The following is a 21,798-nucleotide window of genomic DNA, read 5'->3' as shown; positions in this document are numbered from 1 at the left end:
ATATACACAAACTATTTTAATAATATGATTTGCTTTCTACATACTTTATGGAAATTGTTATTTTCAACTTTAGTATCCTATGTAAAGGTAAATAGTATTGACAAAGAATACATGATTATATGTTAAAAATTTGTAACTACAATTTTTGTTGAGTATATATTTGCTCTTAGGTTAATTGGATATACAATCCTAAAAAGCATTTTTATTTTTAAGAACGTTAACATTTTGAGTGATATTATTATTAACTATTGGCAAATATTTTAGGTAATGAAGAACAAGGTACATTATCGAAACAATTGTGCAGTAAAAATAGTCAGTGTGCTAACAATCTGGCGTGTTTGAATCGCACTTGTGTATCTCCTTGCAAAACTGTGTCTTGTGGTCCCAATGCCTTTTGCGAAGTTGAAAATCATGCAGCTTGGTGTCGTTGCAATCCTGGGTACACAAAGCCCGAAGGTGGTAAATGTATATCTGGTGAGTAATAGAACCGATTCATTTAAAATTAGTTTTTAGTGATTGAGCTAAATCATTCAGATTTAGCTCAATAATTATTCAAATCATTCGTTCCGTTTTTGCTAAACCATTTTAAAATCCGTATGTTTTTTAAGGATGTGATCACTATTCCTGCGCTCCTGCTGCACAATGTATAATATCGAAGTCAGGACCTACTTGCGTTTGTCCTGAAGGCATGGTGGGAAACCCGTTTCCTGGTGGAACGTGCAGAAGAGATATTTGTGGACCAGGAGTTCCTTGTGAAGAACCGTTAACATGTGTAGCCGGGCGATGTCGTCAGCGTTGCGAAAACATTGTATGTGGAATAGGTGCATCATGTGACGAGAATAGTGGTCGATGTGTTTGTAACACCTTTTTTGTTGGAAATCCAGATTTATTATGTATGCCACGTGAGTAAAACTGAATCTTAAATAATAATAGGTTGTGTGTAATTTATGATATACATATGTTTTATTATAAACGATTTTGTATTTCAGCTGTCGCTCCTCCTAATTGTGAGCCGCATTGCGGGGAAAATGCACATTGTGTATATGGTCAGACAAATATATGTAAATGTGACAAAGGTTACACAGGAAATCCTTATCATAAATGCGTGTCACGTAAACATATAACTTGTGCTACTACATCTTGTGGAACAAATGCAGTTTGTCAGCAAACAAAATCGCACGTCGAATGCTTATGTCCTCCTGGTTATGTCGGTAATCCAAATTTACAGTGTATTGATATTGACGAGTGCAGATCAAGACCTTGCGCTGAAAATGCTTTATGCATTAACACTCCGGGAAGCTATAGCTGTATTTGTAAAAGTAAATACGTTGGTAATCCATATGAATTATGTACGCTGCTATCAATATTTAAATGTGTTGATGGATCTGCTTGTTTATGTTCTAAAAATACAACATGCCCCGAAGGTTATATTTGCGAAAATTCTAAATGCATTGATGCATGTCATTCCATTATATGTGGACCTAAATCAATTTGTGAAGAAGGACGATGCGTTTGTGTAACTGGCTACATTGGTAATCCAAATGATCTCATGGAAGGATGTAGGCCTGATAACAAATGTATTATTGATAATGATTGTAAAGATTCTGAAATTTGTTTCCAAATGGGAAAGAATATTCGTAAATGCGTAGATTCATGTAGTAAAATTCAATGTGGACCGAACTCTTTATGCGTCAGTGCTAACCATCAAGCTCATTGTATTTGTGCAGAAGGCTACATTGGAAAACCGGGCGATATAAAATCAGGTTGTCATTTAGAACAGAGAGAACCTGATGAAGGAGAATGTAATACTAATAGTGATTGTACAAGTCCACTGATTTGTGTTTCTGTAGATGGAACTACTAACAAATGCCTCGACTTATGTTCTACAATAGCTTGTAGCGCAAATGAAATTTGTAAAATAATCGATTTTACAGCTCGGTGCGAATGTAAAGAAGGATTTCTTTGGGACCCTGTTAATTCTATGTGTGAACAACCAACAACTCCTAATTGTAAATCAGACACTGATTGCGACGACAGTAAGTCATGTCAAAAAGACGTACTGGGAGTCAATAAATGCATCGACAACTGCTTAGTATTTACTTGCCCACAAAATTCTAAGTGCGTAACAAAAAAACATAAAAGTCAATGTCAATGTTTACCAGGTTTTATAGGCAATCCTAATGATCGTGACGGTTGTTTACCATTTGATAAAAATGAATGCTCAAATGATGCACAGTGCAAAGAAAATGAAATATGTAAGAATGTAGGAAATCTAAAGAAATGTATACCTGCTTGCCAACAAAAGTCGTGTGGACCAAATGCTGTATGCATAACCAATAATCATGTTGCAAAATGTCAATGTCCTTTGGGACCATTTACAGGTGATCCTGATAATTTAGATGTGGGATGTCAATCAGTCCCTTGTGTGTACAATATTGACTGTTTAGATCATGAATTATGTAATCGTATGACGCACCAATGTATCAATGTATGTAACGAAGATAGTTGTGGAGAAAATGCAGTATGTATAGCAAGTGGTCATAAATTAAAATGTCAATGTTTAGCTGGATATCTACCAGATCCCCTACCAGAAATTAGTTGTAGAAAACTGGAATTGTGTAGCCCGAATCCTTGTCATCCCTCTGCTCTTTGTGAACCACTATTATCAACATATGTTTGCAAATGCCCTGTAGGTTATGAAGGTGATCCAATAAAAGAAGGATGTAGAAAACAGGGTGATTGTCCAAGAGGTGATGATGATTGTTCAAGAGAATCTACCTGTGTTGAAGGGCGGTGCATCAATCCATGTGAAGGAGCTTGTGGTATCAATTCTCTATGTAAAATTGTAGAAAGAAAGGCCATTTGCTTGTGTCCAGATGGTTATGAAAATTCACAAGACGGTAAATCGTGCAAAAAGAAAATAGTTTCATGTATTAATGAGTTGGAATGTGATGGTGATGTTTGCCATAATGGTCAATGCTTTTCAGCTTGTAAAAATTCTAGTCATTGTGATCCAGGAGACATATGTGATAAAAATTATTGTATAACCAAATGTAGTACGCATTCTCAATGTGGAATAGGGCAGGTATGCGCTGATGGTAAATGTTTAATTGGTTGCAGAAATAACAAAGATTGTTCTAATGAAGAGTCGTGTATAAATAATAAGTGTGTAAATCCATGTCAGGCTGCACGAGCCTGTGGACCGAACGCTATTTGTACGAGAATAAATCATAGTACAAGATGTGATTGCCCTGTCGGATTCGAAGGATCACCAACGCCCCAACAAGGTTGTGTACGAAAACCATCACCATGTGTACGAACGTCACAATGTCCTCCTGATCATATGTGTATAGGTTTCCTTTGTCAAGTACCTTGTCAGAGTAATTCAAACTGTGCCATTGGCGAAAAATGTCATGATAACAAATGTCATAAAGTATGTCATAGTAGCAGCAACTGTTTACACGGAGAACATTGTAGTGCTGGAATATGCATTCCTGGATGCAAAAGTAATTCCGACTGTCTGGATAAACAAGTTTGTATATCTGAAGAGTGTAAATGTGACAAAGGATTTGAACTTGTTAATGGTGAATGCATAAACGTGGATGAATGTGTTAACAATCCATGTCATCCGTCAGCTCAGTGTTTAGATTCTGCAGGCTCCTTCAAATGTATTTGTCCTACCGGAGCAATTGGGGATCCTTATAAAACTGGTTGCTTGTTGCCAAATCAATGTAGGCAAGACAGCCAATGTGAGGATGCGCTTGCTTGCATTAAAGGAAAATGTTCGAATCCCTGCCAAAATAACGTATGTGGTCTTAATGCTATTTGTAAAGTCAATAAACATAGAACAACTTGTGCTTGTGAAAAGGGACACCTCGGAAATCCATTTGATAAAAATATTGGATGTTTTAAAGTTGAATGCTTGGAAGATTCCGATTGCTCTCAAGAAAAATACTGCAATTTAAAGAGCAATAAATGTTCTGGTAAGCTTAAATTAAATTATATTATGTTGTTATATGTACACCATATATTTTTTTTATTAAAAATATTTTATTTTTAGATAAATGTGAAGATGCTATGTGCCAGGGTGGGACCTGTAAAATTGAAAACCATAAAGTTAACTGTGTTTGCGGGGCAGGATTTGTATTAGTGGGCAATACTTGTGAAGACATAAATGAGTGCCTTAAAAATCCATGTCCTCTGAATGCAGTTTGTGAAAACACGAAGGGAACTTATGTCTGTAGTTGTGTCAACGGTACTATACTGGAGATAGAAAGTGGAAATTGTAGAATCCCAGGCCAATGTTCTAATGACAACGATTGCTCTTCCGAAACAAAGTGTTATGATAATAATTGCATCAATCCATGTGATAAGTTAACCTGCGGTATAAACGCCGTTTGTAATGTATTGAACCATAATCCAGTATGTGAATGTCAACCAGATAGTCAAGGTGACCCCTATAAAGAATGTTTTAAACCCGAGTGTCTCAAAGATTCCGATTGTTCCTATGAAGAAGCATGTACTAATAATATTTGTCAAAACTCATGTAGTATACCACGTGCTTGCGGTAAAAACACCAATTGCTTGTCAAGAAATCACATAGGTCATTGTTCTTGTATGTCGGGTTATACTGGTGATCCGGTTCTTGGTTGCGTACCTATTCAATATTGTTCGGACGATAGTCGATGCTCTTCGGGCACTAAATGTCTTGACAATTTATGTGTTGGTAAGTATTTTGCCTAGATTGTGTTTTATAAAGGAAAAGTTCTTCAACTAAAAAATAAAATTTGTCTTTGCAGGTGTATGTCAAAACTCAAGGGATTGTTTCGACGATCATACATGTATTCAAGGAGCATGTAGACTGACGTGTATTTCAAATAATACATGTCCCGATTCATATTTTTGCGTTAATCGAATCTGCACTAAAGATATTAAATGTAATTCTGATAATGATTGCTCTGATGATGAACAATGCGATCAGTCTAATAATGGCATTCCGAAATGCGTCAAATTATGTGAAAGTCAGCCTTGTGGTAGAAATGCTTTATGTACAGGCGTCACTCATAGACCTGTCTGTACATGTCAAGAGGGCTTTTTGGGAGACCCAGTCAAAGGATGTGATAAAAAAGAATGTGATAGTAATAAAGACTGCAGTGAAGATAAATATTGTGAAAATAATATGTGTAAAGTGGCATGTTTAGCTTATAACGATTGCGGTGAAAATTCAATTTGTGCTTCTGAAAATCATAGACATGTCTGCTATTGTCAACCTGGGTTTACTGGTGATCCAGTTAAGGGATGTACTGAAATCAATTGGTGCGAAACAAAACCGTGTGGTAATGGAGCTGAATGCATCAGTACAAGAAATAGTGCAAAATGTGTCTGTCCAGAAGGAACTGTTGGAAATCCACACGAAGAAGGCTGCCGTAAAGCTTCAGAATGCCGATTCAATAGAGATTGTCCCGCGGCTGCACGTTGCACCGTTATCGATGGTGTTAGGAAATGCACTGGTAAGTAATTATATTACTTAATTTTCCATAACATTTCCCAATAGTGCATATTGACTTATGTCGGGGTTTACGTCTTCAGTAGGCGGCGTGTGTCGCATTTGCTATAAAATTGCACTCCTTTAATTTAGTCTCTATGCAGCTCGAGAATGAATAATATTTAATTGCAATATATTTAAAACGTCGGATCGTTCAAATATTATTACTATTTTTTATTATGTTTTACATAGCACCTTTTAGTAAGCAATGATTCATAGTATACTGTGTTGTATACATATACCTGTCAACTATGTTTATTATTGGTTTTATTAATATTTAGATATGACCATATAAAGTACACATTAAAATTAAATTTGTAACTAATTGGTTTAACAGTTTTACAAAGCTAAAAACACAAGTCTTGCTTTTCTTTAATTATTATGTATTTTTTAGATGCTTGCGATAATATTAAATGTGGAAACAATGCTGAATGTATTGCCGCTAGACATTCAGGTCAATGTAAATGCAAAGAAGGATACGTAGGAAATGCTGCCATTGGAAAAGGTTGTCATCTTCGTGAAATAACGTGTAAAAATAAAACTGACTGCTCCGATGAACAATATTGTCACAAAGGAAAATGCCAAGGTAAATTAAAAACATATTTATAAAAGTTAATAAGATTTTTAGGGCGCAAGGAGAAGTAATTTATTTTAATGCTTTTGTTTTAGGTCTATGTATAATTGACGAAGAATGCGATTCAAGTGAAAAATGTTTTAACGGTCAATGTTTAAATCCTTGCCAAATGGAAAAGACTTGCGGTATGAATGCAATTTGTCGTACCGAAAATCATGTCGTACAGTGTAACTGCCCTAACAGTTTTACTGGGAACCAAGACGTCGAATGTGTTAGAAGTAAGTATTTTATTTTTTATCTTTATAATACTGAGGTATTTAATATTGACATTTTGCTTATGGAAACATTACCAAATCACTACGCAAGTTTATTTAGTTAATTTAGTTTCAGTTTCAAAATTAGTTTAATTTAAATATATTATTATAAAAATATCACTTCAGCGATATAACCTCCATTGTTATTAAACATTGTTAACGGTGTAAGCGGATATATGCCAATCTATCTAATCCGTACGAAATGGGTCTAATGAGTGTAGTTGGCAATCTATTGAATTTATTACCAAGCACAATTTATTTTTTAGTTCCAAGGCTATGTGGTCAGGCAGGAGAATGTGAAGACGGTTACGCTTGCAAAGATTCCGCTTGCGTTCCTCGATGTAATCAAGACGAAGAATGTGCACTCAACGAAAGATGCTCTCAAGGAAATTGTTTGTGTACGTATATATTAGTAATATTTCTTATTAAATTATACTTGCATTTAATACATAAACTAAAATAATAATTATATTGTTTTAGTAACATGCCGTGTCGATAACGATTGCTTCCTCGGTCATATTTGTTTATCGAACAGCTGTCGATATGGATGTAGACAGGATGATGACTGTAGGCAAGATGAAGTGTGCAAAAATAATTATTGTAAAAACCCTTGCGCTAATGATATTGATCCTTGTGGCCCGAACGCATATTGTTCAGTCATTGATCGAAAAGCTATATGCTCATGCTCAGAAGGCCTAATACCTAATCCGACGCCTAATATTGGCTGTGTTCGTACTCCATCCCTTGTCTGTGAAAAACATACTGACTGTGAAGAAGGTTGGAGGTGTGAAGATCACAGATGTCGACCAGCCTGTACATTAGATGGATCAGAATGCTTAGAAGGAGAAAGGTGCAACTCGGGCGTGTGTCGATACGCTTGCACTTCAGATGCACACTGTTCTGATGATGAGGTTTGTGATGGACGAGTTTGCGTAACTGGCTGTAGAACAAATTTACACTGTCCCAGTAATCTTGCTTGCATATCAGGACAGTGCTTAGATCCATGTACAGAACCAGGCACTTGTGGAGCCAATGCTCTTTGCACAACTAAAGATCATCTCCCTGTATGCACTTGTCCACAATACTTAGACGGTGATCCAAAAATGGTTTGTAAACGAGTAACAACTGCTTGTGATATTAACAAAAACTGCCCAGATGGATTTAATTGTTATGGTGATACATGTTATCCATCGTGTAGAAGGTACGAATTAACTTTACTATTTTCATGTTTGGTCTTTTGTTTTTTTCGACATCTTCTCGTTGATTCTCACCAGACACCGAAACAATTTTTTTTATCGACTACAATTTTTTACAGAGACAATATTTGCTTGTCGAATGAAAAATGTATTCGAGGAATATGTCGACTTATTTGCAATAGTGATGATGGATGCAGTGCAGGTCATATATGTGAAAACAGAATTTGTAAACAAGGCTGCCGCGATGATAATGCATGTGATAACAACGAAGCTTGTCTAAAAGGACAATGCAAAGGTAGAAAAAACAATTTTTCTTTAACGATTTATTGTTTATAGTTTTATTTGTTGATACTGATACTTTTTTGGTATTTTTGTAGATCCCTGCGCTAACACTGCAGCTTGTGGTATTTGTTCAGAGTGTAAAGTAGTAAATCATCGAACAATATGCAGTTGTTCAAATAACTATACAGGTAACCCACTCGTGGAGTGTAAGAGAAAACCAGTACAATGCGATGGCTTCTGCCCATGTGATGAGAGTGGTTATTGTATATCACTGTGCGAAGACAACTCAGATTGTAGTTGCGGGGAAAAATGTTACAACGGCGGTTGCAGATCCCTGTGCTCAAGTAGAAATAAATGTCCTGAAAGGCAAATATGCATGCAAGGACTTTGTGTACCTGGTTGTAATAACAATCGAGATTGTGGTGACGACATGGTCTGTTCTTCAAAACAATGTGTTGCGGTTTGTCAAGACAGTTCATGTGGCAAAAATGCTATTTGCTTGGCTAACAGACACCGAGCTGTTTGTAGTTGTCCTAGCGGCTTCTCTGGTGACCCAGAACAAGCATGCAAAGCTTACGAATGTATGAAAAATGAAGAATGTGGATCGGATGAGGAATGTACTGATGAAGGGAAATGTAAAAATGTTTGTTCAAGTGCTTGTGGGTCAAATGCTATATGCCGTTCAGTGAATAGAGTACCTCAATGTTCCTGTCCGCCAAATTATGTAGGCAATCCGAAAATAGAATGTTCTAAACCTGCAGCTGGAAGTTGTCTACGTAATCCTTGTGGTATAAATGCCCGTTGCCGTGATCTAGACGATGGGGATTATGAGTGCACGTGTCCACCTGGATGCGCTGGTAGCCCACAAAAGCAATGCTTCTGTGGTGTTATGACACCTTGCGCACGTAAATCATGTGGCACAAATGCTCAATGTCGAATTGGAGAGGGAGGTGAACCAATATGCTTCTGTCCTCGTATTTATCCAAATGGAGACCCAAATATTGAGTGTAAGTTTTTTTTAAAGTATTTTGAATATAGTATTAAAATGTTATGTACAAAAGAGTTTTCATATAACAATTAGAAGTATTTTATAAGTAATATAAAATAATTCAAAGACAAAGGCTTATCAAGACATATCCCTTTTGAGAACAAGGTTTTAAGCTATCATGGTATTATAGAATTACATCTCATTAAAATATATAAATGCCAGATTTATTTGTAAACATTGGTTATTTAATACGCCGAATAAATTTACCACAGAATTTAAATAACTTTTTAACATTGGTTGAAGTATATTTTAATGTTAATATTTTGTATTAATTTGTAGGTGCCAAAGAACCTAGCGTTGTTGATTGTCGAACGACGTTTTGTGGAATTAACGGGGAATGCTTAAGAGAAGGCGCTGAATTCGTTTGTCGTTGCATTCCCGGCACAGAAGGACAGGCAGATGTCGAATGTCGCCCCAGTAAGTAGACCACATAGTTCGTTCTTCATAAATCTCGACACTTGTATAAATGCACGATAAGGGTATTTCTTCATAACAAATAGGAATTTTGATACGAGATATCTTTATATCTATATGAAAAACAATAATGATTCATTTTTTTGTAAATATGAAATAGATTTTAAAAATTTGACTTAGGCTTTTTGTGACATATTTAAAATTGTTAACAATATTGAAAAACTTCTTTATAGAAACATACAATGTTTTTTAAACAATTCAATTAATTTTTCTTTGTGATAATAGTCCAATGTCGTAAAAGTAAATTTTCAAAAGCACAAGTTTTTTAAATCAATTGTACAGATATGTATTTTATAATTATAATTGTGACTACATATGTGTACAAATAAAAATAGGTCATATTTTATTTTTACATTAGTGGAAGCATTCTCACCGTTCGTGCTTTATTACAGTCAGTAACATTTTGTTCGGCTTCATGTACATATGGCTTGTATTATAATATAACGTTATATACTTCTGATCATAAACCCTCAATTATAAAAAGCATGCACTGTCTCGTGAGAAAGTTTCCTCTTCGTGGCTGAAGGTACAGCTCTTTCGACTCTGCTTTCTTCTTTCACATCTTCCTAGGTATCGAATGCACGAGTGATAAAGATTGTCCAGTAGACAAAGCGTGTTTGAGCTTACGTTGCGTCGACCCTTGCACGATACGCGGTGTTTGTGGAGAGGATGCCCTCTGCGTGTCCGTGATGCATCGCGCCCAGTGTTCGTGCCCACAGTGTTACGTGGGCCAGCCACGCCTATCCTGTCGGCTAGATCCTAGTTGCAAACCTACAGCCGACACAAACATTACTTTCACTTGTTCTGATACAAAACCATGCCCGTCGAAGTTGGCATGTGATATGGCGACTAATGAATGTCGAAACCCGTGCGTAGACTACCAAAACTGTCGCAGAAATCAAAAATGTGAAGTCAGGAATCACAAACCAGTTTGTGTTTGTCGAAATGGATTTGCTCTTAATGAAAGGGGAGAACTAACTTGCGCACCGGAACACGCTGAATGTACAAGAGATGAACAGTGTCCGTCTAATGCTGCATGCCGAGATTCTAAATGTGTGAATCCTTGCTTAGCATCTAAAGAGTCTATTTGTCCGAAAGGAAAACAGTGTGATGTGGTAGAGCATCGGGCAGTATGTATATGTGTTGAAGATTGTCACCCTACAGTGTCCATATGCCTCAGAGATAATGGGTGCCCTCAAAATTTAGCGTGCATCAACTTCCAATGTAAAGATCCATGTAAAGATGCTTGTGGTGACGCCCCTTGTTCAGTTGAAGATCATCACCCCGTATGCAAGTTTTGTCCTAGTGGATTCATACACGATGAAAAGCATGGCTGCATTAAAGGTAATTCTGCGTTAACAGAAAGTTCAAGTATTACAGTATTATTAGTATTTTATCTTTTCAAAGAATCTTATTAATTTTGTTCTTCACATTCCAGGAAAAACGAAATAGTATACTTTATGACTTCATCCGGCTCTCTCTATTTTCTTTATTTCTTTTTTCTAGCATGACCATTTTTCTTTTCCAACAGTTGAATTCTTCTAGATCAGGTAGATTAAAGCATGTTATTTCTTATCTGTGTACATACTACATATTCATGAGAGTGTAAGTCTCTCTTGAACATATCGGTGGTGGTTGCGCTTGGGTAACTATAACGCTTTCAGTGCTTTGGTATAAACTAAATATGCAAAAAACTGCCACGAGACAGAGTTTGCAAAGTTCAGAATGCCTTTATTTTATACTTTTATAATTACATCATATTTTTTATTATGTCTATGATATATTATATTAAAGGAATGAAATTTATTTATATACATATAAGCAACACAACTATCGGTAGAAACTTTGTTGCTTTACCTCTTTTGCCTACTATGCACAAAACGTTTATATTTTGTGTAATATAAATTTGTTATCGTACTTTACAACATATCTCCACTGGATACAATAAAATGTGAACCTAAGCACGTGTATTACAAGTATGATATAGATTTTAGGAGTTGAGGTACATGTGATTTCTCTTGGTGACACTCGGTTGGATTTCGCAGCGTTAGAGTGCGGTGCGCACGAGCAATGTGCTGCGGGTCTGGCGTGCATAGGCGGGCGGTGCGCTGACCCTTGCGCGAGCGGCGGTCCGTGCACGCCCGGACAACACTGCGCTGTCGTTGACCATCAACCTGTTTGCTCAAAGGGTATTTTTTATTTTTCTGATAGCAATGTATAAAAGTCAAGTCAAATCGTTGACTTTGTTACTAATGAGAAAATATAATTTATTTTAACAAAATTTAACGACATTGAGTTTTGTAATTTTGTATTACAGTCTGTCAATGTCAAACCACTTCGGACTGCGCCAGGTATCCAAATACAAAGTGTGATGGATGCGTTTGTGTACGAGGTAAAATTAGCGTTTATTTTTAGTTTAATTACAATAACGTTAAGACGATATTAAATCTTATTTGTTTTAACAGATCAGAAACCAATCACAAATTGCGCACATTGTCGACCGGGAGTTCCCTGTGACCCATTTTCGGGAGCGTGCATGGAGAGTGAGTAATACTTTAAAAATATATAATGCTAATATTTATTTAATACGCTAATGTATGCCTGATATGACATAGCTAACCTTTATTTTTAAAGTCCACGTACAGGATCTTATATAAATCTTTTACTTACATTATATTTCTACGTGATGTGCGTCACAGACTACTACTATACAGCTGGGAAGTCTGTAAATACTTTATACATTGTGAATAGCAAAACTAACTCCAAATGAACTGGTTGTTGCTATGAACAGCGTACCATTTGTCCGATAAAACGCCACAAAATACTGGTTATGTTCTCTCGGCAGACCCGAAAAACAATTTTATATTTTCTGTCTTTTATATTTTCAGAGTAGAATTAGTATCACGGATTCTTTGACATGATCTGTTGTAGAGCCAGATGTTCAATGAGACTCATATTATTTTAGGCTTAAGGAGCAGCCTTTTTATAATTACTTTATCTTTTATATTGCTATTTAGTTTCATCATCAACATTAAAACGTCTCTTACGCCTAATTTTTCTTCCTTTATTAGTCTTTCCTATACTTTGTCTCACTTTGTGTGCTTCAAATATTATATATAGTTTAAATAATTATAACGTATATATATAATATTAGTTACTTGATGTTATATTAAAATTTTAAATTTTGAAGTGCTTATTGTATTAGTGTATAAAGTACAAAAAATTAACAAGATATTCCTTTCCAATTAACAGATGATCGACCTCTAAATGTCCCACTAACAGAAACAAACTCCAATATAATTACTTCAACTACTATCAAATCGAAAGACTATACTGACTTTGACAGTGTAACGAACTTTGGTGACTTTACTGACACCACTTCCAATACCAATACGATTAATACTGTAGGAGACAACTTTTCAACTGAAAACACTTTGAAAGATTTTATGATCCCGACCCAGTCTACAGAAGACTTGACCACAACGTCTAAATATGTTGATTCTGAGATTTTCGTTTCAACTACTGATGCGACTAGTGAAACTTCGTCATATGATCAAACAGAAAAAACACTATCAGGCATAACTCATTCGTATAGTTATACCAAAATCACTGACCAAGGTTTACTTAATGTTGGTTTCGAAGATCAACAAATCAAAGATATTACTACTCTAGTACCTTCATCTAATTCTGATTCATATGATTCATATACAACTGATACTATAAAAAATGAAAACACTGATTTATATTTAATGTCAAATCCAGATAAAGAATTTAAGACAACGTTAGATTATGAGGAACTCATACAAAGCAGTAGTACAATACACACAGAAAGTACTGTTAAACCTCAATTAAAAAGAACAGAGACAAGTGGCTCACAAAAACAAGTACATGAAAATAAAAATACTAAGACGCCAGAAAACCAAAGAAATTTACATAAAAATTACACAGACACATTAATAACTGTAGCAAAAAGTAGCACCCCCAAATTACAAACAACAGTAAATATATATTATAATACCACAACGGAAAAAACTATAAATTTCTCCCAAGATGAATTAGGTCAGAATGAAATAACTACTGGTCAAGGTACAACAGAATCAATAACAGTTGCTAACTTTATAGAAAATACTCAAACAGCGTTAAATAATATGAATTTAACAAAATCAACCATCTCGATGGATTTATTTAAAGATACTACAGATTTTGCATTTGCTGAATCAACGACGAAGACATCAGAACCACAAAATACAACAGTTAATATATATAATAACACCACAACGGAAAAAACTATAAATTTCTCCCAAGACGAATTAGGTCAGAATGAAATAACTACTAGTCAAGGTACGACAGAATCAATAACAGTTGCTAACTTTATAGATAATACTCAAACAGGGTTAAATAATATGAATTTAACAAAAACAACCATCTCGATGGATTTATTTAAAGATAGTACAGATTTTGCAATTGCTGAATCTACGACGAAGACATCAGAACCACAAAATACAGATAGCCATGTAATTCAAAATGAATCTACTCCTAATATAGTACAAGTATTTCAAACTGAGATTGATACATCAACAGAAACATTTGAAACGACAATATTTTCAGATACGATTGAAATGAATAAATCAACGGTTACTTCATTAAAAACGAAAAGTACAGAAAACAATTCCAAGGTAGACACACCATTACAGAAAACCACCAATAGTCCGGAAGATATATCGTACATACCAATCAATAAAGACCACGAAGAAACAATAGTGACCACTGAAATGCCATTAAATGGTGATTCTGACACAACGAAGTCTGATAGAGTCACTACAGTTACTGAAATTAATAGTATTACCAGTGACTATGATCTTTATGGCCATACAATTATTGATTCTACTAGAACAACTACACAAAAAATGGAAACCGATTTATCTCAAGCCACTGATAGAGCAAAGGAATCTATAACAAGTAATGATTTGACAGATCGTAAAACTTTTTTGCCCGAAGAATATTCGAAAGACGGATCAACTCCTACTTATTTCGATTCTACTATTACTACTAGCCAAGAAATAATAACAGAGGAACATTCAAAATTAAATGATTTATTGATAACAACAACAGATGTATTAAATTCACGGACGGAATCTACGACTGAACAGAATGAAACTACAGATGTAAATAATGATTACACAAAAATATTGGAACAGAATGAAATTACAACAAAAGCTTTTCCAAGCTCTGAAATATACACAAATACTGAAAATTATGAATACTCTACGATATCTTTAAAAGAAAACACAGAAAAAAGTAGTTCAACAAAAATCCCATATTTCGATCATACAACGTATAAAAGCGAGGAAATAGTCACCCAATATGACAACTTAGATTATAAATCGCAAACTGAATTTGACTCTAGTACAACAAGTAGGAATAACAATGAGGATTCTCTTACTCGATCGTATACCACATCTATTATGGATAATACTTTAAGTATAATTGCAGGTACTATGGGGGACACTAATGAATCTCAGTTAGAAGAATTCACAACTGAAAATAAAGTCTCTGTTACAGAAAATATTAACAAATTAAACTATACCACAGCTTCGCAGTCATATGATTTTGATACTGAACAAAATACTGTTTCAACGCAGTATTCGTCACACCATTTTGAAACTAGTACAAAACCCCCAAAAAATAAATTGATAACAACTTCACAATCTGAATATAGTGAAAATACTTCTATGTATCAAACATTCAACGATCTTGACACAAACCCTCTGATATCAACTACTTCATCCCCTCAAAAAATCACTCAGTTCTCAACTCGAGATAATATTCAAACTCAAACAACAACAAATGTTGTAACTGATGTTAAAATAACAGAAAATATATCTTTTGACTATTTCGATTCTAGTACTCCTCTCCAAAAAGAATATTTAGGAAATAATGATGAAAGTAATCCTACAACAGAGAACATTTCTGACAATGGACATTCTGTCTATTACGCTCAAAGTACAGAAAGTCAAACTTTATCTTATCAAGATAAAATACCTTACACAGAATCATCAAATATACCCACTAAGCATACAAAAACTCAAAGTGATGATTATATTTTTAAAGATAATTCCGAGACCACTCCATTTAAACCTACTGAAATTATAGCAACAGCAAACACATTTGATACGACATATTACGAAAAAAATGAATTTCAAATAACTCAAGAGAATAAAAACTCCATGGTATCAACAGAAGAAAGTCATACAAAAGATTCATCAACGCAAAAAAATTACGATTTGTTTACTTTATCAACTATTGATACATTAAAAGAAACTAAGGATTTTTTTAATAATGAAAATTTTACAAGTCAATATAAGCCGGCTATTACAGGAACACCAGTGGTAGATATTTCAGACACGACGACTGATTATTATATAAAAGAATTAATTAAAACAACACCATTAGAAAATGAAAGTACAGAATCCACGTTAGCCAATGAAATCGAGGATACTAAAATAATAAGCACATCATATGAAAGTATAGATATGGCCTCAACAATTTTACCATTAGAAGCAGGTAGTACAACAAATAGTAACGAAGGTACTTCAGTCATAGACGAAAATTTTAAAAATATACAAAATAATTCTTTGAATAAAGTGAACACAAAAACTGTTGAACATGATGATACTTTAGTAAATGAATTCAAGGAAACTGTATCAGAAAAATACTTAACCACATTAAGACCTCTTAATCTAAATATAGATTCTATTAATACATTTGAAAAAAAATATACTACAGTTGCATATAATACTGATACTGATATAAAACTATCTACGGATATTGAAAGCTCTGGTTATAATGATTTGACTGTACCAGCAAGTACAGAAAATGGCATACCCTCGAGTAAAGACAACAGAAATTTAAATAAAAATACTTTAATTCCACAAACTAAAGCATATGATTCGACTTCGCCGTCCTCGACCTTATTAGAAAATGAACCCTCGAATAATATGAAAAACGATAAAGACGCTACCTTGAAAAATTCAATATTTACAACCGAATCTGTAGACATGAACATTGATGGTGAGTCAAGTGAAAGTAATATATTGTTAACATCAACAGCAGAGCCTACTTTGAATAAATGGCTTTGGAGTACGATAAAAACAAACGAGGACGTAGAAGTTACAGATACGTCATCTTTACAATCGACTACCATCGATTACGTCACGACTAGTACGGAAATTACGTCCGAGGACATATTAAGGACACAAACAGAATTTACTAATAATGATCAAAATGGAAAACAGTATCCATCAACAGTGTCCGCCATGTCAAGCACGTCCTTAGACAATTTGTCGTCACGAAGAAAAGATATAGATATTCCAGCTTGGACTGATTCTACTCCTTACTTTGATTTGACTGTGACTGAGACTGTTACTGACAAACAAATTAACAATCAATGTAAATCAAACATTCACTGTCCCACCGACAAGTTCTGCTTTGCTGGAGTTTGCCAGAACCCATGTGAAGTGCGAAACCCGTGTTCAAAGAGTGCTTCCTGTAAAGTTGTGAACCATGAGGCTGTTTGTGCTTGCAATGATGCAGCCGAACACTACTGTGGGAAAGGTATGGTAGAAATGACATCAATAAATAATCTTCATTACAAATTTGTTAGGTATCTGTAAGGGTCATTTTAAGAAATATATTTTTTTAATATGACAAACAGTATTACGGTTGTTTTATCGGACAAATGTAAAGTTCTATCTTAATTTACATACCTTGTACATAAACTAATTTATAACAATCGAATATAACATACTAATTTCATATTTAACGTATAATATAATAGAATCACCCGGGACGCTCAAAACACCAGAACCTTGTCATTCTGATCGAGACTGTATAGAAACAGAGGCCTGCTTTATGGGATTATGTCAAAATCCTTGCGAATTTGACAATGTTTGTGGTATTGAAGCCAAATGTCATCCGGTTAAGCAAAGGCCAATGTGCTCCTGTCCGGCAGGATATGATGGTGATCCAGCTGTTAAATGCTCACCCACCACATGTAAGTGTTAGGGCTAATATAACGTTTTTATTTTTTATTTTTGTAATATACTAAACCTATCCAAAACAAATTTTCATGAAATTAATTACGTATTGTATATAACAAAATAACATGTAATATGTAAAATATATTAAATATTGCACGAATTTGTATTATACATTATAATTTTCACTTTTACTCAGCTGGTTGCACACGAAATGAAGATTGTCACTTGACTGAAGCTTGTATAAATAGTGCATGTCAATATCCATGTTCCATACACAATCCATGTGCACAAAATGCAGTCTGTATAAATACAAATCATGGCTCAGATTGTAGTTGCGCAGAAGGATATCAAGGAAACGGATATATTGGATGCGTACCAGGTAAGTCAGCGTATAAATTAAATCACAGTTAAAATTATATGACACTGTAGAAATTATATTATTCATGATATATTTTGTTTTAGTTGTTGATACTCATTCAGTTTGTCAATATAACGAAGATTGTCCACCAGAATTGCTATGTGATAGGTTAAACAGAGTTTGTATTAATCCGTGTGCTGTAAATAAGTGTGGAGATAATGCTGAATGCTTCCCTGCTAATCATGGAATACAATGCGAATGTTTTGCGGGATTTACTGGTAATCCATTCTTAGAATGCTATCAAGGTGAGCATAGTTCTTTGAAATACACATTTTAATCGTATGAGATGAAGTTTCGGCGATCTAAGCTATATTTGTTTAGATACCTAGAATGGTGGCTCATCCACGTAACTATTCTATGAAAAAAAACCTGTTATATTTTTTATTACGATCTTACGTTTCAATTCCAATTCAAATTATTTAAGAAAATTTTGAAATATTAATTTAAGTTATTATATTAGTAGTTATTATGCATATAAATACTAGTCTGTTTTTTCAGTTCAAGGTTGTCGATCAGACAACGAATGTTCAAATTCAGAGGCGTGTATAAATGGAAAATGCGAGTCGCCTTGTAGATGTGGAACAAATGCCATTTGTGACGTTCTAAATCATCGTGCTTCTTGTAAATGCTTAGGTGGTTATACTGGAAACCCAATGTTAAGTTGTGAACCTCCGTCGAATCCTTGTTCTCCAAATCCATGTGGTATAAATGCACTTTGCGAAAATGATAATGGCAATCCCATCTGTTTCTGCCCTAAGGGTCTTACCGGCAACCCTTTTAAGAATTGCAGTAAGTATTTTACAAATAATTGGTTACAATCACTTCAAATATGTTTTTCTTTGCCTGAACAATTAATTTACTGTATTTAGTTAAATTAAAAATAATCGTTATTGACACGTTATTTTGAAATTTGGAAACTTTAAGTATTTTTTTTTGGCAATTTATGAATGTAACTTTACTATAGCCATTGTTTTGTTTTAGTTCCGGAAGGTAACGAGTGTGAACCTAACCCATGTGGACCATTTACTGGTTGCAGAATTGTAGATAATAAACCAGCATGTTTCTGTCTTCCAAATTATGAAGGAAACCCTCCTCGTCAACCTTGTCGTCTACCAAACAATCCTTGTAATCCTTCCCCTTGTGGTCCAAACACACAATGTACAGTTTTATCGAATGGTTTTTCAAAATGCACATGCTTACAAGGATACGTAGAGAGTCCAAATACAGTACGTGGTTGTGTCGAGACACGCAATCCTTGCGAACCTAATACCTGTGGTCTCGGTGCGCGTTGTGATCCAAACAGGATACCCGCATGTTATTGTCCGGAAAACACAAGAGGAAATGCCTACAAATCTTGTAATCATGAGTCTGATTTCCCTGTGTCTTTTCTCTGCCAGCCTGGAAATTGTGGTGAAAATGCGGATTGTTACGTCAGCAACAACAGAGAAATGTGTTTCTGTAGGACTGGATTTATTGGTGATCCTTATATTGGCTGCCAACCTCAAAAAACGCCTTGCAGCCCAAACCCTTGCGGACCTCAATCTTTGTGCAATATTCAATATGATGGGCAAGCACTATGTACTTGCATGGAAGGAAGTACTGGTGACCCTTACAGCTTGGAGGGTTGTCATTCTAGGGAATGTGAAATTGATGACGAATGCTCACTGGACAGAGCGTGCATTGGTTACGCATGTCGTGATCCATGTCCAGGTGTATGTGGTCTTAACGCTGAGTGTCACGTGGAATCACATCACCCTGTTTGTGTATGCCAAGACGGATTGATAGGAAATCCTTTAGTTTGTTGCTTAGAACCTGAAGAACAAAAAAGTAATAGCCCTTGTAGTAAAATACAATGCGGTGTCAATGCGATCTGTCAAGATGTTGGCAATAAGGCTTTATGCTCATGTCTTCCGGACTTTTATGGTGATCCAACCAAAGAATGTAAACCAGAATGCCTTATGAATTCAGACTGCTCACCTAACGAGGCTTGTATTAATCGAAAATGTACAGATCCATGCCTGCAAAGTAACATCTGTGGAATAAATGCAGTTTGTTTATGTTCAGACCATACAGTTTCGTGTTTGTGTCCTGACGGATATATAGGAGATCCATTAGTTCAATGTTTATACAGACGTATGTATACTTATATCTTTTATCGTTAAGATATATATATATATTTTTAACTTTGTTTAAATCACAATGTTATACTTTCAGCCATAATTATTGCTCAAGACAATACGACAACTCAACCATGTGCACCAAATCCATGTGATCCTAATTCTCTTTGTGATACATACGGAGATAAATTTGCTGTATGTAATATGTGCGTTGGGCCTAATGCCATCAATAACCCAGGATGTAGACCTGAGTGTGTCTTAAATTCAGACTGTGCGTTTAATAAATTCTGCTTAAAGAACAAGTGTGTGGATCCATGCCCTGGCTCATGCGGTGTTAATGCTGAATGCACAATGGTGTATAATCATGATCCGATTTGTAAATGCAAAAACGGTTTTGAAGGAAATCCATATGAGCATTGCAAATTTACTACACAACGTAAGTTTATAGAAAATAAATTGTTTGCATTTAATTTAATATTTAATTATTTATTTTATTCATAAAAATATTCTTGTTTCAGCCGTGCTGACTGAATCTTGTGACAATATTCGCTGCGGAGCCAATGCTTTTTGCCAAAATGTAAATGAAGCTCTTACATGTAAATGTTTACCTGGTTTCTTTGGAAATCCGTATCTTTCGTGTAGACCTGAATGTGTCGTTAATAGTGATTGCTCCTCAAAATTAGCCTGTATAAACAATAAGTGTGAAAATCCTTGTGAAAATGTCTGCGGAGTTGGTGCATTGTGTGAAACTGTAAACCATCACGCTGTTTGCTATTGTGCATCGGGTCAGACTGGTGATCCTTATATTCGGTGTCAAGCTAATCCAGTAACTACACCTACATTATCTATATGCGACCCATCACCTTGTGGACCATATAGTCGTTGTCTGGTATCGCCATCTGGTTTTGCAGTCTGTTCTTGTTTACCAGGCTTCCGTGGTGTTCCACCAATGTGTCAACCAGAATGTGTTAGTAATTCTGATTGCCCACAAAAAGAAACTTGTGTTAACCAAAGATGTATCGATCCGTGTCATGGAAGCTGCGGCGTAGGTGCTCATTGTGTTGTAGTTAACCACAATCCGATATGTAGTTGTGGACCGGGAGAAACCGGAGACCCTTTCACAGTTTGTACAGCATTCACTGAAAACGGACCTAATGAAAAAAATCCGTGCCTACCATCACCATGCGGACCCAATTCAGTTTGTGAAATAAAATCTAATCATCCCGTATGTTCTTGTCAACCAAATTATTCTGGATCACCACCGTATTGTAGGCCAGAATGTATTATAAGCCAAGAGTGCCCACCAAATCGAGCTTGTATAAATGAAAAATGCGCTGATCCATGTATAGGATCCTGTGGTAACAATGCTGTATGCAACGTAGTAAACCACACTCCATTATGTAGCTGCTTAGAAGGATACAAAGGTGACGCCTTTATTGGATGTATAGCAGTATCAAAAGACGACACTGTTTCCCCCTGCAATCCGTCGCCTTGTGGTGAAAACACAGTTTGTACCGTAACTAATAATGCCGCCAGATGTACATGTATACCACCTAATATTGGTAATCCTTATGCTGGTGGTTGTCGACCAGAATGTACTCTTAATTCAGATTGTCCAAACCATCTAGCTTGTTTATCTAACCACTGCCGAGATCCTTGCAAAGATTTATGCGGCGTTAATGCTGAGTGTATTGTTACAAACCATGTTCCTGTTTGTACGTGTTTCAAAGGATACGAAGGTGACCCATTCTCTTCATGTCGCCGAATTTATGCAGTCCGTAAGTGATTCAA

At 35.3% G+C, this 21,798-nt stretch overlaps 1 protein-coding gene across 3 annotated transcripts in view; it reads left to right on the top strand.

Annotated features, from left to right (window-relative positions):
* LOC124533418 overlaps nt 1–21,798 on the top strand; it is a 100,199-nt gene that overhangs the window by 24,849 nt on the left and 53,552 nt on the right. Inside the window, exons 12-35 of one of the 3 annotated variants that reach the window (XM_047108654.1) lie at nt 265–474; nt 609–902; nt 990–3,983; nt 4,061–4,726; nt 4,800–5,510; nt 5,940–6,131; nt 6,215–6,397; nt 6,700–6,831; nt 6,914–7,634; nt 7,749–7,924; nt 8,007–8,918; nt 9,239–9,376; nt 10,004–10,777; nt 11,479–11,622; nt 11,751–11,825; nt 11,899–11,976; nt 12,686–17,047; nt 17,271–17,486; nt 17,669–17,851; nt 17,935–18,135; nt 18,389–18,679; nt 18,872–20,023; nt 20,105–20,443; nt 20,526–21,785. In XM_047108654.1, the coding sequence (XP_046964610.1) occupies nt 265–474; nt 609–902; nt 990–3,983; nt 4,061–4,726; nt 4,800–5,510; nt 5,940–6,131; nt 6,215–6,397; nt 6,700–6,831; nt 6,914–7,634; nt 7,749–7,924; nt 8,007–8,918; nt 9,239–9,376; nt 10,004–10,777; nt 11,479–11,622; nt 11,751–11,825; nt 11,899–11,976; nt 12,686–17,047; nt 17,271–17,486; nt 17,669–17,851; nt 17,935–18,135; nt 18,389–18,679; nt 18,872–20,023; nt 20,105–20,443; nt 20,526–21,785 (16,404 nt within the window). The remainder of the gene's footprint in view (nt 1–264; nt 475–608; nt 903–989; nt 3,984–4,060; nt 4,727–4,799; nt 5,511–5,939; nt 6,132–6,214; nt 6,398–6,699; nt 6,832–6,913; nt 7,635–7,748; nt 7,925–8,006; nt 8,919–9,238; nt 9,377–10,003; nt 10,778–11,478; nt 11,623–11,750; nt 11,826–11,898; nt 11,977–12,685; nt 17,048–17,270; nt 17,487–17,668; nt 17,852–17,934; nt 18,136–18,388; nt 18,680–18,871; nt 20,024–20,104; nt 20,444–20,525; nt 21,786–21,798) is intronic. The other 2 variants (XM_047108656.1, XM_047108657.1) reach the window with 2 other exon arrangements.

Source organism: Vanessa cardui, chromosome 11 (genome assembly GCF_905220365.1).
Source record: "Vanessa cardui chromosome 11, ilVanCard2.1, whole genome shotgun sequence".
NCBI classification, from domain to species: Eukaryota; Metazoa; Arthropoda; class Insecta; order Lepidoptera; family Nymphalidae; genus Vanessa; species Vanessa cardui.
Note: the sequence above shows the minus strand (reverse complement) of the source record. Positions and strands in the feature narration are given on the sequence as shown.